General features: G+C 42.5%; 2 protein-coding genes across 2 annotated transcripts in view; one reads left to right on the top strand and one right to left on the bottom strand.

Moving 5' to 3' along the window:
• The first annotated feature begins 5,992 nt into the window (after nucleotides 1-5,992).
• On the top strand, nucleotides 5,993-12,618 carry SLC46A2 (solute carrier family 46 member 2). The gene is made up of 4 exons (XM_066569568.1): nucleotides 5,993-7,140; nucleotides 8,668-8,751; nucleotides 10,375-10,531; nucleotides 11,976-12,618. Exons 1-4 carry the CDS (start codon nucleotides 6,081-6,083, stop codon nucleotides 12,031-12,033), a joined length of 1,359 nt encoding a protein of 452 aa, XP_066425665.1. The 5' UTR covers nucleotides 5,993-6,080; the 3' UTR covers nucleotides 12,034-12,618.
• A 5,245-nt stretch (nucleotides 12,619-17,863) lies between these two features.
• Nucleotides 17,864-24,698, bottom strand: part of SNX30 (sorting nexin family member 30) — a 48,199-nt gene continuing 41,364 nt past the window's right edge. The window contains exons 8-9 of the mRNA XM_066569188.1: nucleotides 20,428-20,580; nucleotides 17,864-18,275 (exon numbers count right to left, since the gene is read on the bottom strand). Coding sequence (XP_066425285.1) covers nucleotides 18,216-18,275; nucleotides 20,428-20,580 — 213 coding nt within the window. The 3' untranslated portion in view covers nucleotides 17,864-18,215. The remainder of the gene's footprint in view (nucleotides 18,276-20,427; nucleotides 20,581-24,698) is intronic.

Raw genomic sequence — 24,698 nt, forward strand, 5'->3', positions numbered from 1 at the left:
CCTTTTTTCACTGGTGCCCTGAAGCAAAATGAGAAGGGACATCTCCCCCATAGCCTCCCAGCCACCCTCATGGACGAAGCTGGTGCCTTTCCCTTCTGTCTCAGGAGCCTCTCCACCCTGCCAGCTCAAAACAAGCTGGATAATTAGCCAGGTGTGGCTATGGCACATGTTATAAACAGGGTTATCCCTATTATTTTCTGTGCCTGGTTGCACAGGTTCAGAAATCCTCAGCTGGCATTGGAGTCTGTTTGCAGTGAAGACAGGGATAGGCACTGCCATGCAACCTTGTAGCCCAAAACCACCTGTGTGTGGGCTCTGCATTCACCCCAACCTGTGCTGAAGGGCCTGTGTGAGTGGGCCACAGAGGATCAGATGGTGCTCTGTAATCAAGGAGAGCTTGTTATCAAGTTTCCTGTGTTTTTCATTTCTGAGCTGCTGAGGTTGAGTAAACACACCCCACGTGAAGAATGTGAAAAGCTGCTGTCTGCTGTATGGAAAAAAGGGTGCTACGGCTTAGAAAGGTCACTGGATTGTGTATGCCATTTCTTGATTTTTGCTTTTTCTTTTTAACAAATGACTGAATGTGTTTGACAGGATGTTCTGCATAAAACACCACAAAAAATTTAAAAATCTAAATTGCTAAAACCATAGCCAGTTTCTGTACTGAGGACCCAGCCCAGCAGAGTAAACAGAGAGAGGTTGTGAGAAGTGAGTTACCATCTGCCTGCTCTAAATGTCTGGGGTATCACTGAGGGCTTACAGCAAGTGATGCCTTTGGCGCTAACTTTACCTGCCTGAAAAACGGAAATTTAGCCAGGGAAGGAGCTAGCTTGAGATCTGTCAGATGAAAACAAACGGATTACCAGGCAAGGGTGTCTCCAGAAGATTTAAAGAACTATATACCTTCCCTCCTTTCCAGAAAAACCACGATGCCTTGCACAAGGCAGAAATGCAGAGCCTGTCTCTTTATGCATTTATGATGCTTTTGATCGTCTCCACCTCTCAGCCAGGAAAATGGAGCGGATTCATCCCTTTTTTCTCCACTGTCCTGATGTTCTCTTCCAGTTACTCTTACTTCTTGTAGAGTCTCAGGCTTATGGAGAGATATAGATTCCCTCTAATTGTACCTGGCTAGGGCTGAGTTATTTAGCAAAGGTCCTATCAGACCAGAAAAATCAGCACTCTTCTTTCCTTTGCTCTCCTCTTCTTCTTTCTTCCCCTTACTTCTAAGGATAGGTGATTTACTATTGCCAAAAAGTTTTCTAGACCTAAACAGAAAACAAAATATGAACTAGTCCTGCAAAATTATTTCAAAATAGCTTTGGAGAGCACCTAGGAAGGGGAAAGAAGTCTGTGGGTTTGAACCAAGTTTTTATACATTAATGAGTGTTGTTCATTCAGCAGTGATTTTTTTAAATAATAATGTTTTTGCTATAGCTATATCATTTTTTCAGACTATCCACTATTATGCAAGGTTGGATTGCTTAAGTTGTAGTGCTAGGACAGTTTATTTCATCCCAATTTTCAAGGCCATTGCTGCCCGCACACTCTTAAAATTTGCAGTGCTTCTGTTCCAAGCACATATATACCTTGGCAACAATTTAAAAAGAGTAATGAATATAAATGAAAAGGAGGATGTGCACACACACAAAAAAATTAATTTAGTGTAAGGATTATCTGGGCCTTATCTAAGAGTGACTGCAGAATTTGTTCTGTGGTCCAGCTGATCAGGCCGACATCAGGTACTGCAAGAAGCATTTTTTCCTGCTTCCATAGAGAGTACTAATGTTGAGGCATACAATTAGCTGTCAGGACTATTAATTGCCCAAATTTCTCAAGCTAAGGGGGAAAAAGCTGACTCAGCAAAAAGCACCTGTCAAATGATGGTGTGTTTTTATTTTCAGCAGGGGATAGGCCAAGAGGAGACTCCAAAAGGTAAGCAGAAAATTCTGAACAGAGAAAAATAGAGAAAACCATGATGACTGGTGGTGACAGCAAGGGAATGTAGGTGTCTGGTGCTGCTTGGTCAGCCAGTGACCATCCTGAAGGAGCCCTGGACAGTGCTGCCATTTGCAACTCCCTGCTGCTCTCCTGTGTTGTTCTGAAAGCGATGCTGAAGCAATGGAGAGTGCCAGCCTTTTCCAAAGGAGGGCTGGCAGACCTCCCTACCCTTATGGGGGCGTCACCCCTTCTCTCCATGCTCCATGTCAGTGTGCCCCATGAGGTCTCTCCATGGAGCAAATCCCTCCTCCAGTGTGTCTGTAGCCTGCACACCACCCTGGCCTTTGCTCTTGTGGAGTAGTGGGTGAGGCCTGAAGGCATGGGGGAAAAGGCACCCATGTGCTCCCATTGCCTATGGCCTGTGCTCCCTTTTCCTCCCAGGGGAAGCAGAGGAGAGCAGATGTCTCCATAGATGATCCCCACATGTCTGATGATGCTGCAGCTCCCAAATGCCAGACTGCTGGCCCAGAGGTCTCTGTCTGAGGCACCTCCATTTGCACCTGTAAAGGCATGGTCTTGTATTTTATTACAGTAACGGTGCCCTTACCAGCTGTTGTGCCACAGACACTGACACCAGACTCGTGAGTGTCCAAACAACATTGATGTTGTTTCTCAGAGCCACAAAACAAGGCTGATAGATGTTTTTTAACATAGTCTGGGCATTAGCTTCCACCATCAGTGGCTCTGGATCCAGCAAGCAACTGCCTTGGGCTAGAATGCTGCATCCCTGTGCCCCTGACTTTCCACACAGCTCCCATCCTCCCTCCATCTCCCCCATCCCTGCAAGCAGAACCACACACCTTGTGAGGACAGGGGCTGTATATAATTAGATGGCAGCCACTGAGGAAGCCAGTCTCCCAAACCACAGAATGTTTTGGTCACTTATGAAGTATTTTCCAAAGGAAAACCAGCCATCACTAGAACAGCTGCTTCTCCCCAGTGTTTTCAACCAGCTGTTCCTCCCTCTGGGGCTGTAGTGGGGCTGCAGCTCCATCCAGGATCAGACCCAGGCACTTTACAGTTTCTAGTCATGTTTCCCCACTTTACCACTGCCACAAAGCCACAGTGGAGAGGATGATCTGCACATACCGAGTAGGAAGAGGAGGAGTTAGAGCTGATTTACCACCTTGGAGGCAAAATGCCTTGCCAGGCAGGGATTGTAAATCACAGATCCTAATAGCAGGCTTAAGGGAAAGAGATGAGGAGGGCTTACTTGCCCACATTGGATTGCAGTCCTGGATCTCAAAAGGACCTCTTCAGACAAGGAATGCTGAAGACCAAGTTCCAGAGTGTAGCCCAGGTCCCCTAGCATACTGAAATCCCTATGGCAACTCTGTTCAGAAAGAAAAAGTGATGGAATTGCCATAAATGGTTTGAAGAAAAAAGAAACAGCAGAGGAATGTAAAACATCACCACAGAGAAACATAAAACAGCTCTGGTTTGGCCAGATTGACAAACTTTGAAGAGCTGGTGAAACATGTGCTGACTATTCCTCTAGTGTGCTTCCAGACAAGACCATTCTAGGGAAAAATGCCCTAAAACTGTGTGGTCCTTCTCCAGTAGGCTACACCATTGTATTTGCGTTGTTAAGATAGTCTCTGATTCTGTACATACATTTTTCTTAAATGTCAAGGACCACTCTCTTGAGGCTCCACCAAACTTATGCTGCATGAACATATTTTAAAGCAGATGCAAATGTCCCTATAAATATTAGCAATATAAAAACAGGGGAGTCTGAAAAATTACTAGATAATAGTAATTTTGAAAATTTTGTGGCATCAAATGAATATGGTATTTGTGAAAATTGTTTTGCAGTAGTAAATATTTTGGAGCCTGAGCTAAACTCCTACTTTAGCACTTACTGTTTTGAAATTACTGACATGGAAATATATCCTTCTGTGAGAACTAGTTCTAAAAAGTACATTTAACGTGAGTGAACACACAGAATATCCCAGACATGTAGACAAAATTCATGAGATCACTAGGAACATTAAGCACAGTTCATTAGCTATCTAGGCCCGAACAGAGTTGGCTGAATAAGCCAAGCAGTCTGTATGTGCAACGAAGTGTGGAGGAAAAATATCCCTCATGTAGGAGTGGAGCAGATCTATAGTGTCTTGAGCACAGTGACTGTAACACACCTCTGCACTCCAATTTGATTCCTTTGCACCAGACCCCGTGTCCCAAACTGAAGCTTGAATGGGACAAGTAATTTTTCTCGCCCTGTAATTCTGGTGGGAGACACAAGGCTCCCTGGGTGAACTGAAATGTAGTTAGGTAGAAAGGTAGTTCCTTTGGTTGCATTTGTTGCTTAAACTGGTCACAGGCTGATGCTGTGGGGTATTCAGTAAGGCTGTCTGGAATTTCTGTCCTCTGGATATATTTCAGGGTTTGCTGAAAAAAAACTGTCCCCCTTCTCAAAAAAAGCTGAAGAAACTAGACACCTTTTGCAGCTAATCTGGGAAAAAGAAAAAAAGGCAGCTGTTGGCACAACACACATAATTTAGAGCTGGCTAAAAGCCTTTTGGTCTAACAAAAAATTCTCTGATGAAGGTGGAATTTTCTAGAGCAAATCATTCTAGTGGTCAGTTCCCCACTCCTTTCCCTGTTAGATCCTGTACCTTTCTTTCTGTATTTGAAATATAAGCCAAAATTATTGCATAACCAAACAGAGTGAAAAAAAGAAACTCTTGAGCCATGGCATTGAGTAAATGTCACCTGAGTCAACAAAGAGTCCGACAGATGGAGGCTTTAACATTGTTTTTTCAAATTCATCAGTAATTTATTTTTAAAGTAATGACCATAAATCTTCCTAGAACAGATTGTTTTTCTGCCTGTTATGATTCATTAAACCAGTACAGAATGAGATCATTATCATTTAAGTTAGCATTTTTGAGACTGCCAAATATCCTTCAAGTACTTCCTGCAGCTGGGACTGCAAGCATTGTCCTTGGAGCTGGCAGCCTGCTTGCACCATATCCTGGTACAAGAGCTTCTTGTGCTTCTGGCTAGCAGCACTGCTGTGCCCACGGGGCCCTGCTTGAGTGAGCCACTTTACCTGCCCCTCAGGCAGCAGAAAATTGTAAACTGACTTCAAGCTGCAAAGCTTGAGAGTCTATGGAAATAAGCACCTGAAGAGATGCACAGCCATCTCCCTGAGGAGCTAGGGCTGGAAACTCTTCTCCAGAGGTGGACTCTCACCCACCTCAGCCTGTAGGTGAGCTGGCTGATTACTGGGACACAGCAGTCATTGATGCCTCTGGATAAATTGCCTCCTCTTGCAAATTCCCACATTGTAAAGCCAAAGGATGCAGCAAGCAGAGTGGCAGCCACAGGAGACAGGTTACCAGAAATAGACTTTTCACCTTTTAATTTCTTTTTGGTGTAATTTCCTGACTGCATTATTGAAACAACAATGACATAAGGGGCATGATACAGCAACAGGGAAGACAGAAGCAGGTAAAAGCAAAAGAAACAATGTCATATTTGTGTAGAAAAAAAGAAAAATGAGCTGTGAGTAAAGGGGAATTCACAAATTATCTGATAAAAAGGCACATAGCCATTCCCTGCCCCCACAACCACTCTGAGAGTTCTCTGACACATGAAGGACACCAAAAGAAGAAAAAAAACACCCAAAAAGTCAACAAACAAAAAACAAACCACCACCCCAAATTACAGCAATTACTTGATCAGGGCATTTTCACTTCCTATTCTGGGAGAGAGAAATTCCCCAGGTCATCTGACCTCTGTTGAAACTACAACAGGAAGAGGAGCAGCAGCAGTTGACGAGTGCAGGGCGTTCTCTGGCTGTACAAAAGCCTCCCATGTCTGAGCCAGAGCTCAGAGCAGCGCAGGGATGTGCAGGTGTGTGTACACATAGCAAGGTGAGCTGCGAGTATCCTGCCAGCCAGATCATCTCTTGCACAACTCTCCAGTCCTGTGCAGCCCAGCAGACCTTTTGCTGCTTGTTTCCAAACATGCCTCCAGAGCAGACCTTCTGAGGAGCTGTTTCCTCGCATGCTGTTTCCTTAAACGCTGCTGAAAGCAGCTCTCTCCAAGAAGAGGTGGCAGCTAGCAGCATGGTGGGAATAATGTCAATGAGGACGTGGATTGAGCCAGTGGTCGCGGGCTCCCAAGTGGCCAGTGCCTTCTACGACACAGCACTGCTGCTGGTAGTGAAGAACTACTACAACCAGACCAACAGCACTGCTCCCTCCCACGTCCTGGAAGATGCTCAGCAGAAGGCTGTATCTAATTTTTATATCATCTACAACCTAGTTCTGGGCCTGAGCCCACTGGTGTCAGCCTATGGCTTATCCAAGCTGGGGGACAGGATACATCGCAAGATCCCCATCTGCTTCCCTCTTCTTGGTTATTTGGGCTCCAAAACTCTCCTGCTCCTCCTGATTCTGCTGGGCTGGCCAGTGGAGGTGATGTATGGGGCTGCTGCCTTAAATGGGCTGACAGGAGGCTTCACCACACTTTGGGCAGGCATCATGGCTCTGGGATCCCTGGGGTCCTCTGAAAGCAAGAGGTCTCTGCGGCTCATCATTATTGAACTGGTATATGGCCTGGCTGGCTTTCTGGGAAGCATGGCATCTGGCTACCTCTTTGTTGGCTTCAGCGACCGCTACCGAGAAGGCACCGTGCTGGTGTGCTGCAGCATTGCTTGCTATGCCTTCTGTCTCCTCTACAGCATTTTTGTCCTCACAGTCCCCAAGCCAGCAGCTTCCTGCCCAGCCAAAGCCAAGAGTGCAGAGGAGGTAGGGGGTCAGCTACCAGAAGCAGTGGTAGCAGGGAGCTCCCAGCCTTCAGAGAATAGCATTTTCACTCCAGTGTCACCCTCAAAGCTCATCATCATCCTGCTGTTTGTGGCAGCAATCCTCTATGACCTGGCTGTGGTTGGTGCCATGAATGTACTCCCACTGTTCTTGCTCAGGGAACCTTTAAGTTGGAATGCTGTGGAGATTGGCCACGGCAATGCTGCTGGGTATGTGATCTTCATTACCAGTTTCCTAGGAGTTCTTGTGTTCTCCAGATATATGAGGGATATTACCATGATCATGATCGGAGTAGCTTCATTCAGTGCTGGCATCCTCATTATGGCCTTCGTGCAGTGGACGTTCCTGTTCTACATTGGTGAGTTGAACAGGCATGCACATGAGCAAATACAGCTGAGAAATGGGTGTTTCAACATCACTGGAAGGGCTTTTTGCTTTGCTTTGTGGCAAATTTGCAAGCAGGCAGTTAGGTAGATCATCACAGGAACAATTTGCAAGAAAGCATTCTTTTTAGTCCTCTTTCCCCACATCTGCCTTAGTACTCTTTAAGACTCAGCACTCAACAATATCCTGAGGAGGCATACACCTCTTCCAAGGATTAGTTTAAGGCTCATTGACTTGTAATTCATCAGTTGGTCACACACCAGATCTGAGCAGAACAGTGTTCACACTCTGGGAGACTGGGAATTGTTGCTGACTCCCTGTACTAGTGGGATTGCACCTCTGCAGCAATAGGAAGCACTTGCTTCCTTTGAGGCAAGGCTTAAGGCTACAACAGAAGCAAAATGGCAAAGGCTTCCTATTATGGGAACATCTTAAGGTGTGATTTATTTTTGTCATATGAAGGCACTTACAGCTGATGGGAAACTTAATGAAACATTGGTGTTGTAAAATACCACAATAATGTAGTTTACAGATCTCACACTGTTACATAAATTACTAAGGGACAGGTAAGAATAGATGGGGCAGCATCCCATGATAAAGGAAAGGGAAGTTTACTTCTGGGAGCTAATCTGTGATGAAAAACAAAATCCAAGAACTGCATGCATTGTGCCAGAGCTATCTCACAGAGTATTATCTATTGCATGGCTTTAAGGTTTTGTTTCTCAAAATGAGAAAGACACTGGAGATGAATGCCCTGAAGTGCTTTTTCTGTCTGTCCCTACAGGGAATGGGGAATTGAAAACTAAACAAAGTTTTTCTAAAGGGAAAGATGATAGGATATTGTATTTGTGTACTAAGCCAAACACTGAGTGAAAATTTTGAGATTATGTTTGTTTAGCCAATCAAGCTGGGGAAAAAAGATTAAAAAATTAAGTAAAAAATAAAAAAGCTTACTTAATAATTCAGCTTATTTTCATCCTGAAGACCTGCTGCTATGCAGTGTGTTGGATGCTTATTCCCTGCATTGCAGAAACACCTTGGTACACTAGACATGGACCAAGTTTTCACTGAGGCTGGTACTGCTGACAGGAAGGTAATTCCAGCTCCCCACAGATTTTCACAGTAGAGACAGGCTAGAATACTGCAAGCCAGAAGCACCGAGATGCAAGACAGATGTAGTGTTATAATAAAAGTACTGTTCCTGTCAAGGCTGTGTAGCACAGAGGGCTCTCTGTGTTAAAATTTAAATCATCATCCTCATGGATCTCAAAGGAGCGGGAGGATCCCATCCACGCTGGGATGTCTGGCTGAGAACAAGAGACTGTGTCTAGTTTGGGCAAAGGATCTCTGATAATGGGAGCAATAGGTGGCTTTTTTTAGCAGAGAAAAGGTGAGACAAGGTGTCTGTCCAAGCCAGTGGCATATAATCTTCAAAAGCAGTGGCTGTGCTGGATCACAAAGAGCAGACACTGGTGATAACTCAAAATTCATTGCATTACAGCACGGGCAGTGATGCTCTTTGCCCTCATCCCCTTACCAACCATCAGGTCCATGTTGTCCAAGCATGTTGAAGGATCATCCTATGGTGAGTATTTTGGTTACCTTACCAACCAAAACCCCCTGAAATCCCTTTATTCAGCCCAGAGTACTAAGAGAAAAGTAAGTTATTGCTGCAATCTGTGCTTTGTGTAATAATACCAGAGGAAATGATACCACAAACAGGAAGGGAGAAGCAGAGAAACTTGCTGGACAAGATTCTCACATCCAATCTTCTTGTCCTTGGTTGCATCATCATTTATCAACAGAATTTTCAGCACATACTTCAAAACATTACAATTAGTGCATAGTTCAAAGGTAGGGAAAATAGCTGAGGTGCTTCTCAAAAACACAGTACTGCAGGGAGAGCCAAGAAAAGCAGGACATTGAGTTGAAGCACTGTTATAGTCGCACCATTTATATCTGGCTTCTTTTGCTTCCATCTTTGGGAAGGATGGATTATTTTAATCTTTTTTTCAGTTATGCTTTCTAAACATTTCTTCAGGTGTTTGCAGTTTGTTCCTGTCGCACCTGATTTAACTACAAAGAATAGCTTTTGCATAAAAATTGACACTTCTTGGAATAGTGGCTGGAATTCTTTTCCATTAAATTACATATTAAAAATTAGTAAAATGTATTTTACAGCAGCATATTGAGGCCTACCATTTTTACCTTACCCCAATGAGCTAGATTTAGATACAAGATACAGGACTGGCCATTCATTCAAACAGCACCACAGGCCCACAACTGCTCATGCCTCCTCCAAACAAGTTTCCTCTGCATCCTACACATCCTTTTCCTTTCTCCCATATGAACACAACACTGCTCAGTCACCAGTTCATTCCTACTGCTTGTGCTCCCTCAACATCCACCACAGCAAAATCATCTCCCTGCCACAAACAGCACAGCTCACATCCCAAATTAATCACTATAAATCAAACATTTTTAATTGCCACCTTGAGCCATATGGGCTGCACATGACGATGGCATCAGTCCAGACCTCAAGTAGGACCCTGCAGCAGAGCAGCACTTGCCTTCTGGTTGCAGTTTCACCTCCTGGTGCTGAGTGGCTGCAGAATGCTACAAGGGCAGCAAGCTCAGCACACAGCCCTGACCTTGCCCCCAGTCTGCAAGTCCCAGCCGGGCTTGGGTTATTTCCCTTTCACCCATTTACCATGACAGAAACCCTTCAGTTAAGAGTGGCTTCAACTAGAATTCAGTTTCTGCCTTTCTTCCACATGAAATATCATACAAATCACACACACATCCCCATTTCAGCCATTATTGTAATTTCAACCCTGTGAATCACTTTTCTGGCCTAGGCCAGAAGCAGACCCTGACTAAAATGTCTCCATCATCCTGAAGATGTCAGCTCTAGACTATTTTTCTACCTCTAGGAAAAGGAGCACTTACTGAGCAGTTTATTGCTGCTCTTACAAGCAACTACCTTTATATGTAGACTGTTTAGGCAGACAGTTTTCCAGTTGAATCTTTTGTCCAACACCTAAAAAGAAAAATTATTTAATTGCTGTCTAGAACAGAAGCAGATACAAGCTCATGCCATGTGGTGTTAGTGGAGCAATGACTACACAATTGTGATCCTGGATTTGCCAGGGAGATACCACAACTGGTTTGTTAATCTCCAGCAACAAACTATGTTCTTGTCTTACAGGTAAGGTGTTTGTCCTGCTGCAGCTGTCTTTAGTCACCACGGGAGTAGTGACATCTACAGTCTACAACAAGATCTATCAAAACACACTGGACTGGTACAGCGGCTTCTGCTTCATTTTGTCTTTTCTAGTTGGCTGCCTGAGTCTCCTCCCTTTAAGGTAAGAAATGGGAAAGATTTTGTTGAAAAGGACATGCTGTATTTTCTCTGTACTTCCTGATTCTAGGTCTAAAATTTATAAAGCAGATAGGAAAGAATTTTAAAAAGAAAACAACACCCACACCAATTGAATTTTTTTAAAAAGGGGAAAAACCAAACTTGTAGAAATGAGTTAACAAATATCAAAGAGATTCAAAGAATGAAAGTTGCAATGTCTAGCAAGTGCTTTTTAAAATCTTATTTGTGTTTAATGTAACATGAATTGCTGTAGGAAGAGTATCTGGCAGTTTAACAGATAATCCCGGGGACAAAGCATTCACCCAAATGTAATTGTTTGGTACTGTGAAAATAGTAGTAAGTAGAATGAAGAAATAACCCTACACAAAGTAAAATGTTTTTTTAAAATTCCATTACATGTTACTTATCCATTGAGAAAAGAATAATTTCAGTCTTCCTCAAATGTTTCAAAGAGACACTATTACCACAGGGGAGGAAATGGTTACTTTTCTGGTCCATTGAATTTGCCCAACTGTACCACCATGGAGTGACTGCGATGTACAATTTCAGGAACAACTTTTAAGCACAAAACCAGTTTAATCTGAAGAGAGAAAGCTGAAACAACCCCTCCACCTACTTTTACAGAATTCTTGAAGGATCTCCCTCCAAGTCTCACTTTGTCCATTAGAGCCTCCCCAAGACTCTCCAGCTTGTTGCTTTACTAGAAACGGCAAGATTCTTTCTGTATAAAGTGAACTGTGATAATGTCAGTATTTAATCCACGTAAGAACAATATCTTCATTCAGATGTAAGGCATGTACTGGATAGGCTAATGCCTGACTCTAGGCAAAATTCTTGCCTAGCTCTGCTGTAGTTAAACAAAATAGAGTAGTACAAAGTCTGAAAGCACAATGTATACTTACCTCAGCTGCACCACATAGACAGGAAGCAGAGCCTGTAAGGAAAGCTCCTCCACCACCACCTCTGTTTTATCCAGAGCATCAAAGGCTTTCTGGGGTTGTGAATGCATTTGACAATCAGTGACTTCAGGACTACTAGTGTGAGGAAGGCTACTTCTACTCATCATTCCACTGGGTCTGCTTTCCTTCTCAGATCTTCCAGACACAAAAGACTTGTTTCTTATATGCAACCCTCTCTCTAACAGGGGTCACTGCTAGCTACTCAAATGCTTTTTAATACAGGTTCCAAATAGAAGTACCATTACCAGTACAAACACGGGTTAATAAAGTGAGGGATGACAGATGGTGCCAATGTCACTGAATGCACACAAGAGAGGCTGGCAGACCATTGAGAGGAATGCCATTAGCATGCAGCCAGCTCCAGATACCCTGGCAAAGTTTAAGACATAGATATGGAAAGAGCAAACTGCAGTTTGAGAAGGTAGTTTGCTAATTCTTATTATCTGCATTTTTTATTGTTCTTTACAGCTTTGTGGCCATCAAACAACGGTCAACCACTGGCTCCCTTGAGATTCTGACTGAATAACAGAGGCATCTTCTGGTTGTTATCATTAGTCCCTACCAACACAATAGGATACGTAGCATTTGTATTTCCACTTCCCAGCATGCCACAACCACTGAGCCACTAAGCCTCTCGCCCAGGAAGAGATGTTTGCCTTGTTATTTCTGCAGCACACACCCCATCCTGCAGAGTATGTGCATTAGCTATTGCACACCAGCAGTCCTCAGAGCATTCTGCTCTTTGCTACGCTGGTCAGCAATACCAAAGAGGCACAAGGATATAGGCTAGAAATGAAAGTGGCATTTCCAGACACATCGTTCAGAGAGGAAGCGGAAAGCAGAGGATTGGTTTTCCATTAGTTCCTTCTTGTTTGTTCATTCAGAAATCTCAGGGCAGTTCTGTGACTCTGGCTGATGAAAGAGAGCTGCAAGCCACATGCCACGTGCAGAGGTCCATCAACACGACACACCAGCTCTCCATCTCCTGCAGATGTTATCAGCCCAGACAATTAATGTTATGTACAAGACCATTAAACAGAGAAATAACACCATAAAAATATGTAAGATTAACAGAACTTTAGTAATCCCTACAATAAAACAACCCTGAACAGATGTTCATGTCCCTGATTTCTGGGAGAATGTCACACTGGACAGTGCTTCAACAGAGCTCATGCAAGGACTAAGACTCAAGAGCTAATGCTGGTGTTTCAACTCATACCACCACAATGTGCTACTCTTGTCACAGGTAAAGAACAGCTAAATGCAGCACACAGCTCCTACCGGATTTATGGAGTTGTACGGACACTGATACCATGTAATAGTACTGTGTTACCAAAGCTTTTATCTGGGTTGGAAAGGAACCTCATACCATACAGCAGCTAGCATGAGATGATGTCACATAAATCCAAACATTAGTCAAAAGTGTGGCATGTCTCACAAGGATGTGTCTGCTTACATGCTAATTGAACTAAGAAGGGTTAAGTGGCATCCAAGGTCCTGGACTAAGTAAAGGAAAGTTAAAAGCCCTTAAATAACTGAAATAATCTGGAGGCAAATCAGGCAGTTTCTGTTTGAGCCAGGGGTATAGCAAGCAGAAGTTGGTTCATCATTACACAATTCCTGCCTCTGAGGAAGTTGCTGTCACTCTGTTCCCCCCCCCCTCCATCCCCCCCCCCCCCCCCCAATCTTTCCTCAGCTCCTTCACTTTCAGTATCAGAAGTAATGCAACAACAGGTCAGATGATTTCTATTTAGATCAACCATGGAAGATTTTACGGGAAGGGTATTTCTGCAGTAAAACAGTGAGCTGCTTAAAAAAACGAGTACATGCATCATTTCACCAGTGAAGACCGCAAAAAATTGAAACTTTATTCTAAGTAAAGGAGTCATCTTTTAATACATTTATTGGTCCATTCCATTAAATTAATTGAGGTAAACAAATGGTGCATTTTAAAAAAATTTACACAGTAATAGAGAATTACAAACAGTTTTACCTCAAAGCATTTTTCTCCATCAATACTATCTCCATAGTAAACAATGCACAAAATATATTTAAAGAGATATATGAAAGGATATAGAAACATGCCAGCACCAGAAGGCAAGACAACATTTCCTAGCCTGCGAGTCTGAACAAGAGCATAGTTGCCAGATTTGACCAAGTACAGGAAACAAAAGCCTCCTTCCCATTTTTACATTGTTTACTAGCTAATTCACACAGAGACAAGTATTTTCACAGCTTTCATTTTGTATTTTAATGGTATGAACAGTGACTCTAGTTCTGGTGAGTAGGTTTACAGAGTGAAAGCAGAAGAGTCTGGACAAGGAACCAGCACCGTTTGGTCCCCATCACTGACACCTTCAACACAGTGTGTGAAGCTCACAGCCAGCTTGCCTTCACAGCTCTCCAGACCTTAGGGAGTGACAGAGGGATACAGTCACAGAGAAGTGAGAGCAAGGACGGTGCTTCTTTATTTTTGTGTTCTGTACAAAAGCCCTTTGGCTCTTATTGTAAGACTGGCCCTCAGCAACCTGTCTCCTTGCACAGTGGGAATGTTGCACTGGCCATAACGCTGCAGCTTGATCTGAAAGTATGGATACACATCCCAGCACCAGGTTAAGGTAATGGTTTGCTTCAAAGCATAGAATACCAAGACCTTCAAAGTACTCTAGGACAGTGACTAGCCTTGTCTTAGCATGCCATTTACATAAGGGTGATCTACTTGTGCCTCTTTGGAAAGCTCATTATTTTCTGCAAATTTACTGTGCTTTAGGCATGCAACCTTAAAACCTGTCCAGTTCATTACTAAGTACTTCTACAAGTCAGATACTTCAGCAGGACTTTCAAGTGCTAAGCAGAGAAATAAGCACTGCCATTTTCATTTGTAAATTGGTTCGACAGTACTCCCAAAAAGTTTTAAATGCCACATTCAGTCTGCCAGAAGGCAAGTTTTTTCCTGTGATCCCCAGTTTTACTTCACAAGAGGAAAAAAAATCCAACAAGTAGTAGCAATTTGCCTGTCTTTAAAAAAAAAGTCCTGATTTTCCCTATGTGTTGTTGTAGTAAAAGTTTAATACACCCAAGGAAAGAATGTTCTACCTTCAGAATTTAAGATGACAGAACATCTAACGAGCTAATTTAGTCTATACAATTTTGTACAGTGGTGATCAGGACAAGGATTTTCAACAGTCTGCAAGAATAATCATAATGATATCCAGTTAAATTGTGCAAGTTTAACAAAAGCATGGCTCCTGTTAAAATAATGAACAGTCCCTGCTATCTGGGATAGAATTCTTTTGTACCCTTGCATTTGCAGGACTGACAGCTGAAGAAATGTTTCATGAACAGGCTATGCAGAGCCACTGCTTCAAGGCTACTGCACAGTGCCTTCACAGAACTGTCTCTGCCACTCCTGCTTTGTTTCTATCAGTTATTCCACTGCTTTATCCTCAGAATAAGTTTTAGTGCAGCAAAAATCCAAGTAGATTTCAGTGAAGAATCCATACTTTATTCTTTAATATAATTCACACCAAAACTCTTTGTGTCTTTAGGGCTACACATATTACCTTTTCGTTTTTCAATGTATACCTGAAAAAGTCATGATGTTTTAACATCTATGTTTATTGCGAGATTTAGATCCTGATAAAGGTATACATGAACAATACATGGTTCATACTGAGCACAGAAATGAGCTCAGTGCCTGCTTTATTGTGCTGGTGCCTCTTAACAGAAGAAACAAACACCACAGAAACTATACAGAAGTAACTGGGCAGCAGTGAATTATGCATCCCCTGCGAGGGCCTTGCCCTGGTTATGGATTATGAGCAAAACTGGGCTGATTTAAGGACTGCTGAAAGAACCACATTTTAAACAGGCTCATAAAAAGGGTACCAACTACTTCTGGTGTCATTTTGGTGCACATGCAGAGAGTCATCTTCAGTGACTTAACATTCAACAAGTTACTCAAAGATGAAGCTCCTGCACTATTCTTGCTTCCCTTTACCAACATCTTCTGTTTCTCCCAGGGAAGTGTAGACCATCCAAAGTAAAGACTTTCATTCTATAAGGACTACAGGATTACATATTAAGAGTTTCACTGTCAGTTCAGGACTCAACTTCCTTCTAACAACAGTTATGTGATACAAGTGTCACTCTGCATCTTACAGGAATTTCCTGCAACTTTTGTACTTTTCCTGACTGGCATGGCTGCCCCAAACATCACAATCAGGATCCTCCCCACACCTCACCCACAGCCTCTCCCTCAGTCACCTTGTGATTTACAACAGCTCTTCATTAGAACAGACCACTCCACAGTCTGTAGAAACTGAGATCCACCTATGCACACCCTTATTACACTGCAGCAAATCCTCCTGCAGAGGATTCTTCCTTTGAATGCCAGGTTTTACCGCCCTTGTAAGAGCTTAAGAGGTTTCGGTCCAGATCACGTAAGGTAGCTTGATCTTCAGCAGCTCCAGCCTCAACAGTTACATGCTGATTTGAGCTTCACTTGGTACTCTCCACTGTCCATTATGCTTCTCTTGAACAGCTGTGATGTTAATTGCTGAACTCCCCAAAAGCAACACCCACTTCAGTTTGACATAAAGCAAAGCAGGAAGATTCCCTTAGTGTTGTAAGGCATCAGATGAAACCACCTGCAGGAAAGAAATCACCATTCTTTCTACTCATCTTGTGCTGTTTATTTTACTAAGATGGTGAGAAGACCAACTAAATATTAGTTCAAGGTATATTTTGCTTGAGTCCCAGTGATGTTGTAGAGTCAATTACAAAATTCCATTCATTCCACGTTCTTTTTGAACTAATTCAAAAAGCATGTTGATCTTTCTTCATGGAAAATGGGGAAGACTGTAACCCTGAAGGACAGACTGTTGGATAGTATGCAAGTGCTTATTCTAGATTGCTTCAAGATGATGCCCTTAAGTACTTCCCCTGAAAAAGAGGAGTCTGTGATTCTGAACCTAACAGTAACTTAAACCAGAGTTCTCATTTACACCAAAAAGTGCATATTGACAAACTGATCTTAAACAAGAAACATAGTTTGTTTAGTACCACAGAGCTGACAAAAAGGCTGAGCCAAAAAGAAAAATTTCTTAAAATGTCTTATATTTTACTTTTTCATGCAGAGAGCACCATCTCATTAGCCTGACAGCTACCACAGTGCTGCAATAACTCATCTTGAGAGTTCCATAAAGCCACCAGGCTGAGAAGGGTGGCTGCATGTTCAGTTGGTGTTTATGAAGGAATAAATTCTAAATCAGACTAGTACTTGGTGGGTACCTTGTTACAGGAGAGCAGAGAAGTTCCACAAAATCAATCACTGCTCACATTCTTTGCAAGAACATTGCCAGAGAACAAGTAATCACTCCAATTTAGAAAGTAAGCACAGAGTTATTTATTGCCCTAAATCTCAGTATTACACTCATATGAGTCCCAACCCCCCGCACTAGGATTGTTAAATCACGGCAGCATTCCTAAGGCCTAAGGCCATTAACACCAAGCAGGCATTTACTTGAGGTTGGATTGCAAGAGCAAGGACAAAAAAGGGACTTGCAGAAGTAGCTGCAATTCTAAAGGCCAACAGAAGCTACTAAGAAAATAGATCTGTAACAAAAGTAGCCCTAAAAAACTTGCCATGTGGTTCAGCAGAGACAGGTATGAACCTAATAGGGTACCCATCTATCCCCCACCAACCCATTTAAGGCAAGTTTCACACACTCTGATGCTTGGTGGAAGGAAGCATTTAACACCTTTTGGCTTTTGGCTGCTGCAAATAAAGCATGGAGAAAGAAAAGAGTTCTACTTTTACTACAGCAGGCATCTTAGGTGACCAAGCCTAAAGTGGCTCTAGTAAAACCCATACATAAAGCATGGTGTAAGAGATCTCCACCATGCAACTTCCAGAGCTAGCTTTGGAAAATTAAAAGACCCATCCTTCCCCATTCCCACAACCCCTGAAAGGCAGCAGTCCAACTCATTCCCGTAGCTAAGCTGGTTTTGATCCCCAAGTCAGTCACAAGTACACTTCAGTCAACTGACATTACTTCACAATCACCAAGGTAAACAAAGATACTCAGTATGAACCAACAGCATGCCACACTCACAAAAACCACAGCTCATGCTTCCATCACCAGCCATCTGCAGCTGGTGTTGGTATGGTCTGTCTAGAACCAGCCTGATTCCTGGACAGAAAAGTCTACAGAGACCATTTCATCCAGAGGGAGCACACAGGTGGTAGCAAAACAGAAAATATTCTTTCCCAGCCTTTCTTTGTCCATTCAAAAAAAAAAAAAAAAAAAAAAAGAGAGAAGGATTGGTTAAAACAGAATGGTAATAAAGATTCATTTGGCACCTTGCAGTAAAGTTTTATTTTCATCTTTTTAGTGTTCCACTCATCAGTTCCTTCCAGACTAGAGAGGTAAATTTTATCAAGATCCCCATGCACTTTCTCTGTGAACCCCAATCACTCCATAGAATAAAGAAGGAACCATTCAAGATAACTCAAAAAGATGAAACATGCCCCAGTTTAAACACAAAAATTCAGGAAAAAAATTTCAAATAGGCTGGAACAGATACTCTGAAAAACTAAGTGCAGCTGTCATTTCAGTTAACTTAACAAAAAGAGTCCTCCATACAGTTCCAGTATGACTAGTGGTACTGAGCACAGAAGTGCTAGACTGTCCATGAAGGTACTTCTTATTTGGTCTCTGGCTTGTCTTGCAATAGTGGTATAATTGACTCCCACGCAGTAAGGCACTGAAGAAAGAAAGATTTACAAAATTTAATTTATATCAGTTCATGTGACTTCTGACCAACCCTTCCAGACCAACAGCATACAAGTTGAAGAAAAGTAATGTGGGTCTCTACAGATTATTACAGAAGGGGGAAAAAATACCAGAATGTCAAACAGCAAGGAAGCATTAGAATAGCTGCACCTTCCCAACAAATTCAACAAATTCAATTTTTCCAAAGTCATCAGCTGGCCCAAGCCATTAAAAATCATCAGAACATCCAGGATTTCCAAATACTAACCTAGATTTTTCTAGCTGAAGAATATCACAGCTTTCAGCTAGGCAGATGAACTGTTTTGAGTAGAAATGTACATCTTTGTGGTGTGACTGTGGGTGAAGGCTGATTTGGACACAATAGCAGCTAACAATCCAGCAAACTTATTTGAAAGAAAACATGCATTTAGGGATGTTAATTCTGAGACACGGTGTATTCCAGTATGGCTCTGGGACTCAACTCCACTACAGGACAAACTGGTAGTGCCTGGTATAGTGAACTGTAAGTGTAGTTTCTGGGCTATTAGAAAGCCACTCCAGGCTTTGGAGTCATTTCCCCAGACACATACACTTACTACAATCCTTGTACTGTATGTTGTTACTGTCTTTCAACCACATAGAGCCCAGAAGTCAAAGTGGGCAAATGCAGACTGTGAAATCCAAATTATTAAATGCTGAAATGGGGCAAACTCATCAGCAGCTCTTATATCCACAAGTCATTGTTGACAGACATCCTCCTTCTAACCTTGCTGATTGTACTGCAGATGAATAGAGTACTTCTAGTTGTGTACCTTGAAGCGACTGGACACTTTCTGACCAAAAAACCCTCTTACTAAAAGCAAAACTAATGTACAGATCTAACTGTCAATTGCAGAGGCACTACTGGATGTTCAGTGAAGTCTCTAATATTCCCCTCCACAGCAACCTTAGAACTGAGAGACCAGGGTGAAGGAAGTTCTGTGTGAGCAGTTATGAACTATGATTGGAAGGGGAAAAAGTACTGCATATAATATTACATGGAGAGGTAACCTAGCACAGGAAGAAGCTTGTAAAACAGATGTGTAAACATGAACAGACAAGATTAAGTATAGTTTACTAGGCAATGCATAAGCCTAGTAGTTCTAAAAGTGTTTAATATTTCATAAATATTTAATACACCTGAAGGGGGCTTATGAGACAGTTGGAGAAGGACTTTTTACAAGGGCTAGTGGTGATAGGAAAAGGGACAGTGCTTTAAACTGGAAGAGGGCAGGTTTAGATTAGACAATTAGGAAGAAATTCTTTACTTTTAGAATAAGAAAACACTGGAACACCTTTCCTTGAGAAGCTGTGGATGCCCCATCGCTGCAAGTGGTTTTGGTTCATACTGGATGGGGCTCTGAATCACCTACTCTAGTGAAAGGCATCCCTACCTCTAGCAGGAGGTTGACACTTACATGACCTCTAAGGTCCCTTCCAAACCATTGTGTGCTGTGATCTATGGTATCAACCACTGCATTGGGCCACACTGTTCTAGCACAAAAGAAAATTAGATTGGAAGCATATGCAGTTAAATGTCAACGTCCTTTTAATTAAAAATAAAAAAAATCTAACACTAAACCTCAGGTACAAATACACCAACTGAAAAAGGGCAGAGGCTAGCTGTTTTCAGGACTAATATACAAGGGACAGAATGATGCACAAAGGGACAGGAATTAGAATAACTTATACATAGCAGATGTATAAGTTAAATCTATATATGAGTCTGTGGCCGTGCATTAACTCATGTAGTTTTGTTCAGAAAAGGCAGAATCAAGGGATTTTTCTACTCTCGTAGTATTACTAGTATGTGTAATTCTGGGTTTTTTTTAATCACTACCTCTGCTGCTCAGTAATTTGTTCAATTCAAAAGTGCAAAACAGACAAGCATGCATGATAAAACGCTGTTAGAGTGCTGACTTGCAAAAGACCACTAGTCTGACAGAGTTCACTTGACCACAACTTCCAACTCTGACAAAGAGCAGCTTCAGATGTCTAATATTCTTGTCTTCAAGACAGTGTGAAGATTTCCTGAAGAATTATCACCATTTCAGAGGAAAATAAACTACTCTTATTCCGGCCAGTGCTCCAACAGTGACACATACCTTCTCATAGTACTGGATGTTTTTATCTGCCATCCCCATGAGTAGCTGCCTAAAGTCTTGTCTTTTGTTGTTCTGCCATCTCTCCATATCTGCTTTCAAGTCAGCATTGAAACATTCTACTCGGTCTTGACATTTCTCAACATCTGCGGGTACCTGCAGCAAGATAAATGAGGATTAAAACTGTCAGTAAGAGTGCTAGATTGCTGAATTAGCTCAAACCTTACTGAGCAGAACTACAGAAGAAAGGGTAAGTTCACAAAGCAGTAGTTATCCTGAATCAACTGAGTTATGGCTGCAGGGAAAAAGCTATGGTTCTGAACTAGAGAGGATATGAGATTGCTTAATTTGTTTGTTGCTGTTTGAGGTGGGTGAGCGCTTGTGCTTGTCCATCTCCGTGCCTGATATAGAGGTGTGGAGGAAGCACCTTTTAAAGGCACAGAAAAACCATTTGGCCTAAGTAGTGGTACTGAGAGTCGCTTCCTCGTGCTCAAACTAAGCAGCTTAGCTCCACAGCAAGCTTTTCTGCTTCCCATTTACAGCTGCAGTAGGAATGTCCCAATTTACACCAGTGTGTATATAACAACAACATTTAGGTTTATCAAAAAAGGTGGGTAAGACACCTCGGTATTGACAACTGCAGAATAAAATTTCTAAGTCCTTAGTTTCTAGCTTCCACTTTTAACATTCCAGGCTTCCTGAACAAAATTTAACTGCGTAGCACTCGTGATCATCAACATGGGATTGGCTAATGGACTTTTAGGCTCAACAATGGACACGCAACCATGCAAAAGCAACAAACAACATCTTGAAGGACAGCCTGCTGCAAGCTGAGGTAGAGATTTAAATGAATTTTTGACAGTAGTCACTCACCTACCTTTAGACCAACTCACTTAGTTGGTCTAAAGGTACACACACTTTAGACCAACTAAGTTGGTGTTCTTTGCTTATGTTTTAACTAATATAATATATATCACCAGGCAAATACAGGAATAATTTACTAGTGTTTCCTCAAGCAGGAAAGATGAACACCTTTTTTTCCCTTCTCACTGCTGCATGGTCCACACAGGAATGCTGTAAGGACATGCAGACTAAGCCCATGAGCTCAGAAGAAGAAACTCCTGAATCCTGGTACCAAAGTGAGAAGTGAACATTTGCTCTGGAAGCTGCGACTTGCACAAAGGCAAAATACAGAATGAAGAACATTTGAAGAACTTTGGGGTAGCTCCTCTCGTACTTGATACTTTATTAGTAAACTCCAAGGGGTGTGAAAGAAGGAAGAGGATTAACAGACTACATAATAAGCTTTTCATGGATACTTACATGAAGTTTGAGGTGGGCTACTATCTTGCAGTTTGGCAAGGTACTCAATTTAGGCAGAAACACACTGACTGTGTTTCTGCTCCAGGACATGGATTAGGGCTGATCACTTTATTATTCACAGAAGGTCTTACATCTGTTCTTCAATAAACCAACCTGTTTGACATGCAGGAGCTCTTTACACTCATGGGATTTGAGTTCCCCTTTATTCACACAACTGAATTTACACTACAGGCAGCTTGGAGGTTCAGTAGATACTTTTTCTCACTGCCATGTCTGAGCACTATACCTATGGCTACAGAATTCACTCTGCTGCAACTCCAGATGAAGTTTCCTCACAGGCTGCAGACAAGAACAACCAAGCCAGTGACTGTAAGATTTAGGGGATGCTCTCCTCAAGGCATGCATGCCTTGCATCAGAAGTACTCTGCTATCTTAATGGGGAAATCTAGGCTATCAAGAGAAATATTTACGAAGTCTGGAAGCAAAACCATGTAAGATTTCCCAGTCTAACTAACTTAGCTTCTAAGCACTCACCAGCTCCCTGCTTCTTCTGCCAGGATCTGAAACCACAATGAAGATATGTAGAAATCTGTTCTTTCTCACAGCAAGTCTCTGGCTGCTCAGGCTGAGAGGGCTGTATGAATTTAGAGCTACAGGGATAACCCAGTGGTCAGGAGATGTGTCACGTGTGCTCTCATTAAGAACAACAACAACAGCTAACTCCAACTAAGTCTCCAAAGACATCAAGAAAATAGTGTCTGCACATGCAGCAGTCCTATCTGGGTGTGCAAATGCCTTACCTTACAAACTGCAGCTTCCTAGTACATAAATTGCAATTCAATGGTTACGACAAAATTTTAAGTTAATTAACAGCATTTAAGCACTTTATATCAGTGAAAACTCAAATGCAAAGAGATATTATATGTTTGTCATCAAATTTAGCCCAAGCTGAAGCATCAAAGCTGATACTTTTATCTGTTTTTACCAATGGAGACACTAAATATTAGCTAACAACTAAGAACCAGGAAGACAGTAGATTGGACTCAGGGAAAATGCTACTTCTTTACTGATACCTGCTCTCAACTACTTAATAGCTCAAAAACCCCTCAAACTTGTTGCTGAAACTCCAACACACTCTTAAAGGGGCCAGGACTATTTTAGTAGTCAATTTCAACTGATGAGAGAGGTATACGCAGGCAAGAACTAAGCATAAAGTTGTACATATGTGATACAAAGTTCTGCATCTGCATCTAATCCTCTTCACAATGATTCTGTTCTCTTAAAATCTAAGCTTGCCTAATATCTGTAATTTGGTGTGGTCAATTACAAACAGCATGTCCACTTTAAAACTCTTCTATATCAGCATTACCAAGTAGCAAATGTTCCAAAAGTACAACAAATCCAGCATTAATTAGACAACCAATCTTTGCATAAGATATTTCTACCTTCCTAGCTCTTGGGAAACAGTTATCTATTACAAGGCCTTTTTCCCCCACCTTCTACTTCAAGTTCTGCACTGCCATATTTACTGTTCCCATAGATCACCACACTTCAAAGCCTTGAGGTAGACAGAATAAAACAGATCATCAGAGGCAAACTTCATCTCACTAAAACAAAACCACACCCATTCTTTATTGTGCTGGTTAGATTACTGCAAAATCAGCTCCAGCATGGGTCAGAAATGGTTGAGAGGCATTTCACCACTGCACATGTTAGAAACTGAAAGGCTGCAGACACCACACAAACACCATGATGCTACTGGTAAACACCACCACACTGTGGTGTAAGCCACTGTGGTGGCTTTTGGTGTAAGCTTCAGCATTCTGAGCAGTACCTGCTGACAGAGAGCCACAGCAGCACTACAAGCCTTCTGCACTCATAGGCCACTGAGCTCTAGGCTGATCTCACTGCCAGAACAATCTAATGGCCTGGTGAGCTCTGTGATGCCAGGCTGGGTATGTGCACAGGAGTCCCAGAATGCCCTCCAGTGAGAGATTTTTAAGTAGTGATAGGCTTATCTTTCAAGATCTAAAAAAAGGCCTTTGATCTCTTAAAGTTTTGTTTGGGATCTTTTTACATCATTTCAACCAAATCAGCAAATATGCCAAGGAAGACAAACACCATTCCACAACATGATCCTCTGTAGCACGGTGTGTTCTATACGGGTTTTATTGTAAAGTTGGTTATTTTTTATAAGTTAAGATTATGGTTTGGCCCTCGGTTCCCCCCATGTTCTCCCTCATAATGGTTTGTTCCTCCTGCCAGTTACCTGTCCATCATTGTAACCACCCCCCCCCTTTATTTTGAGAATTTTCTCTGTCAATCATCCCTTACTTAAGATATGATTTGTCTCCTGAGCCTTTTCCCTCCCCTGTACCATTCTTATTGGTTCAGTTGTGTCCCTCGCTCCTCCCCTGGGCTTCGTTCATTGGTTCCCTTGTGTCTCCTCCCGTCACGCCCATCCCCTTTATCAGTGCCTCCCCAACGGTCATTCTCTGACACCGTCACTGGCCCCGCCTGGGTCAGTAAAACGCCTTGGCACCCATAGGTGTGTCCGCTCCTTCCTTCCTTCACCTCAGTGCTTCGCAGTTCTGCTCACGCCTGCGTCACCACGTCGCAGACGGAGCCACTACTCGGGGGTTCTTGCAGAGAACCTGGGAGTGGCGGGATTTGTGGTCTCCACTGGTCTCTCGGGGAGCGGCTAGCCAGCACCCGTCAGCTCCTGTGGCCGCGGGACGAGACTGCAGCCCTCTGCCACCTTTTAGTTTCCAGCATGTCATAGAGCCAGGAGACCTTGCTGAATGTAAGATATGCTTCTAGGCACAGCTCTGAGCTATCAGCTCTTACAGGTAATGACACATCCTCCAGCTGGAAAGATTCTGAAAACCCCACAGACAGTATTTTGTGAACATGCAAGGAGTTCTACACAGTTTGTTCAACTTCATCTTGTA

The sequence above is a fragment of the Molothrus aeneus genome, chromosome Z, assembly GCF_037042795.1.
Source record: "Molothrus aeneus isolate 106 chromosome Z, BPBGC_Maene_1.0, whole genome shotgun sequence".
NCBI classification, from domain to species: domain Eukaryota; kingdom Metazoa; phylum Chordata; class Aves; order Passeriformes; family Icteridae; genus Molothrus; species Molothrus aeneus.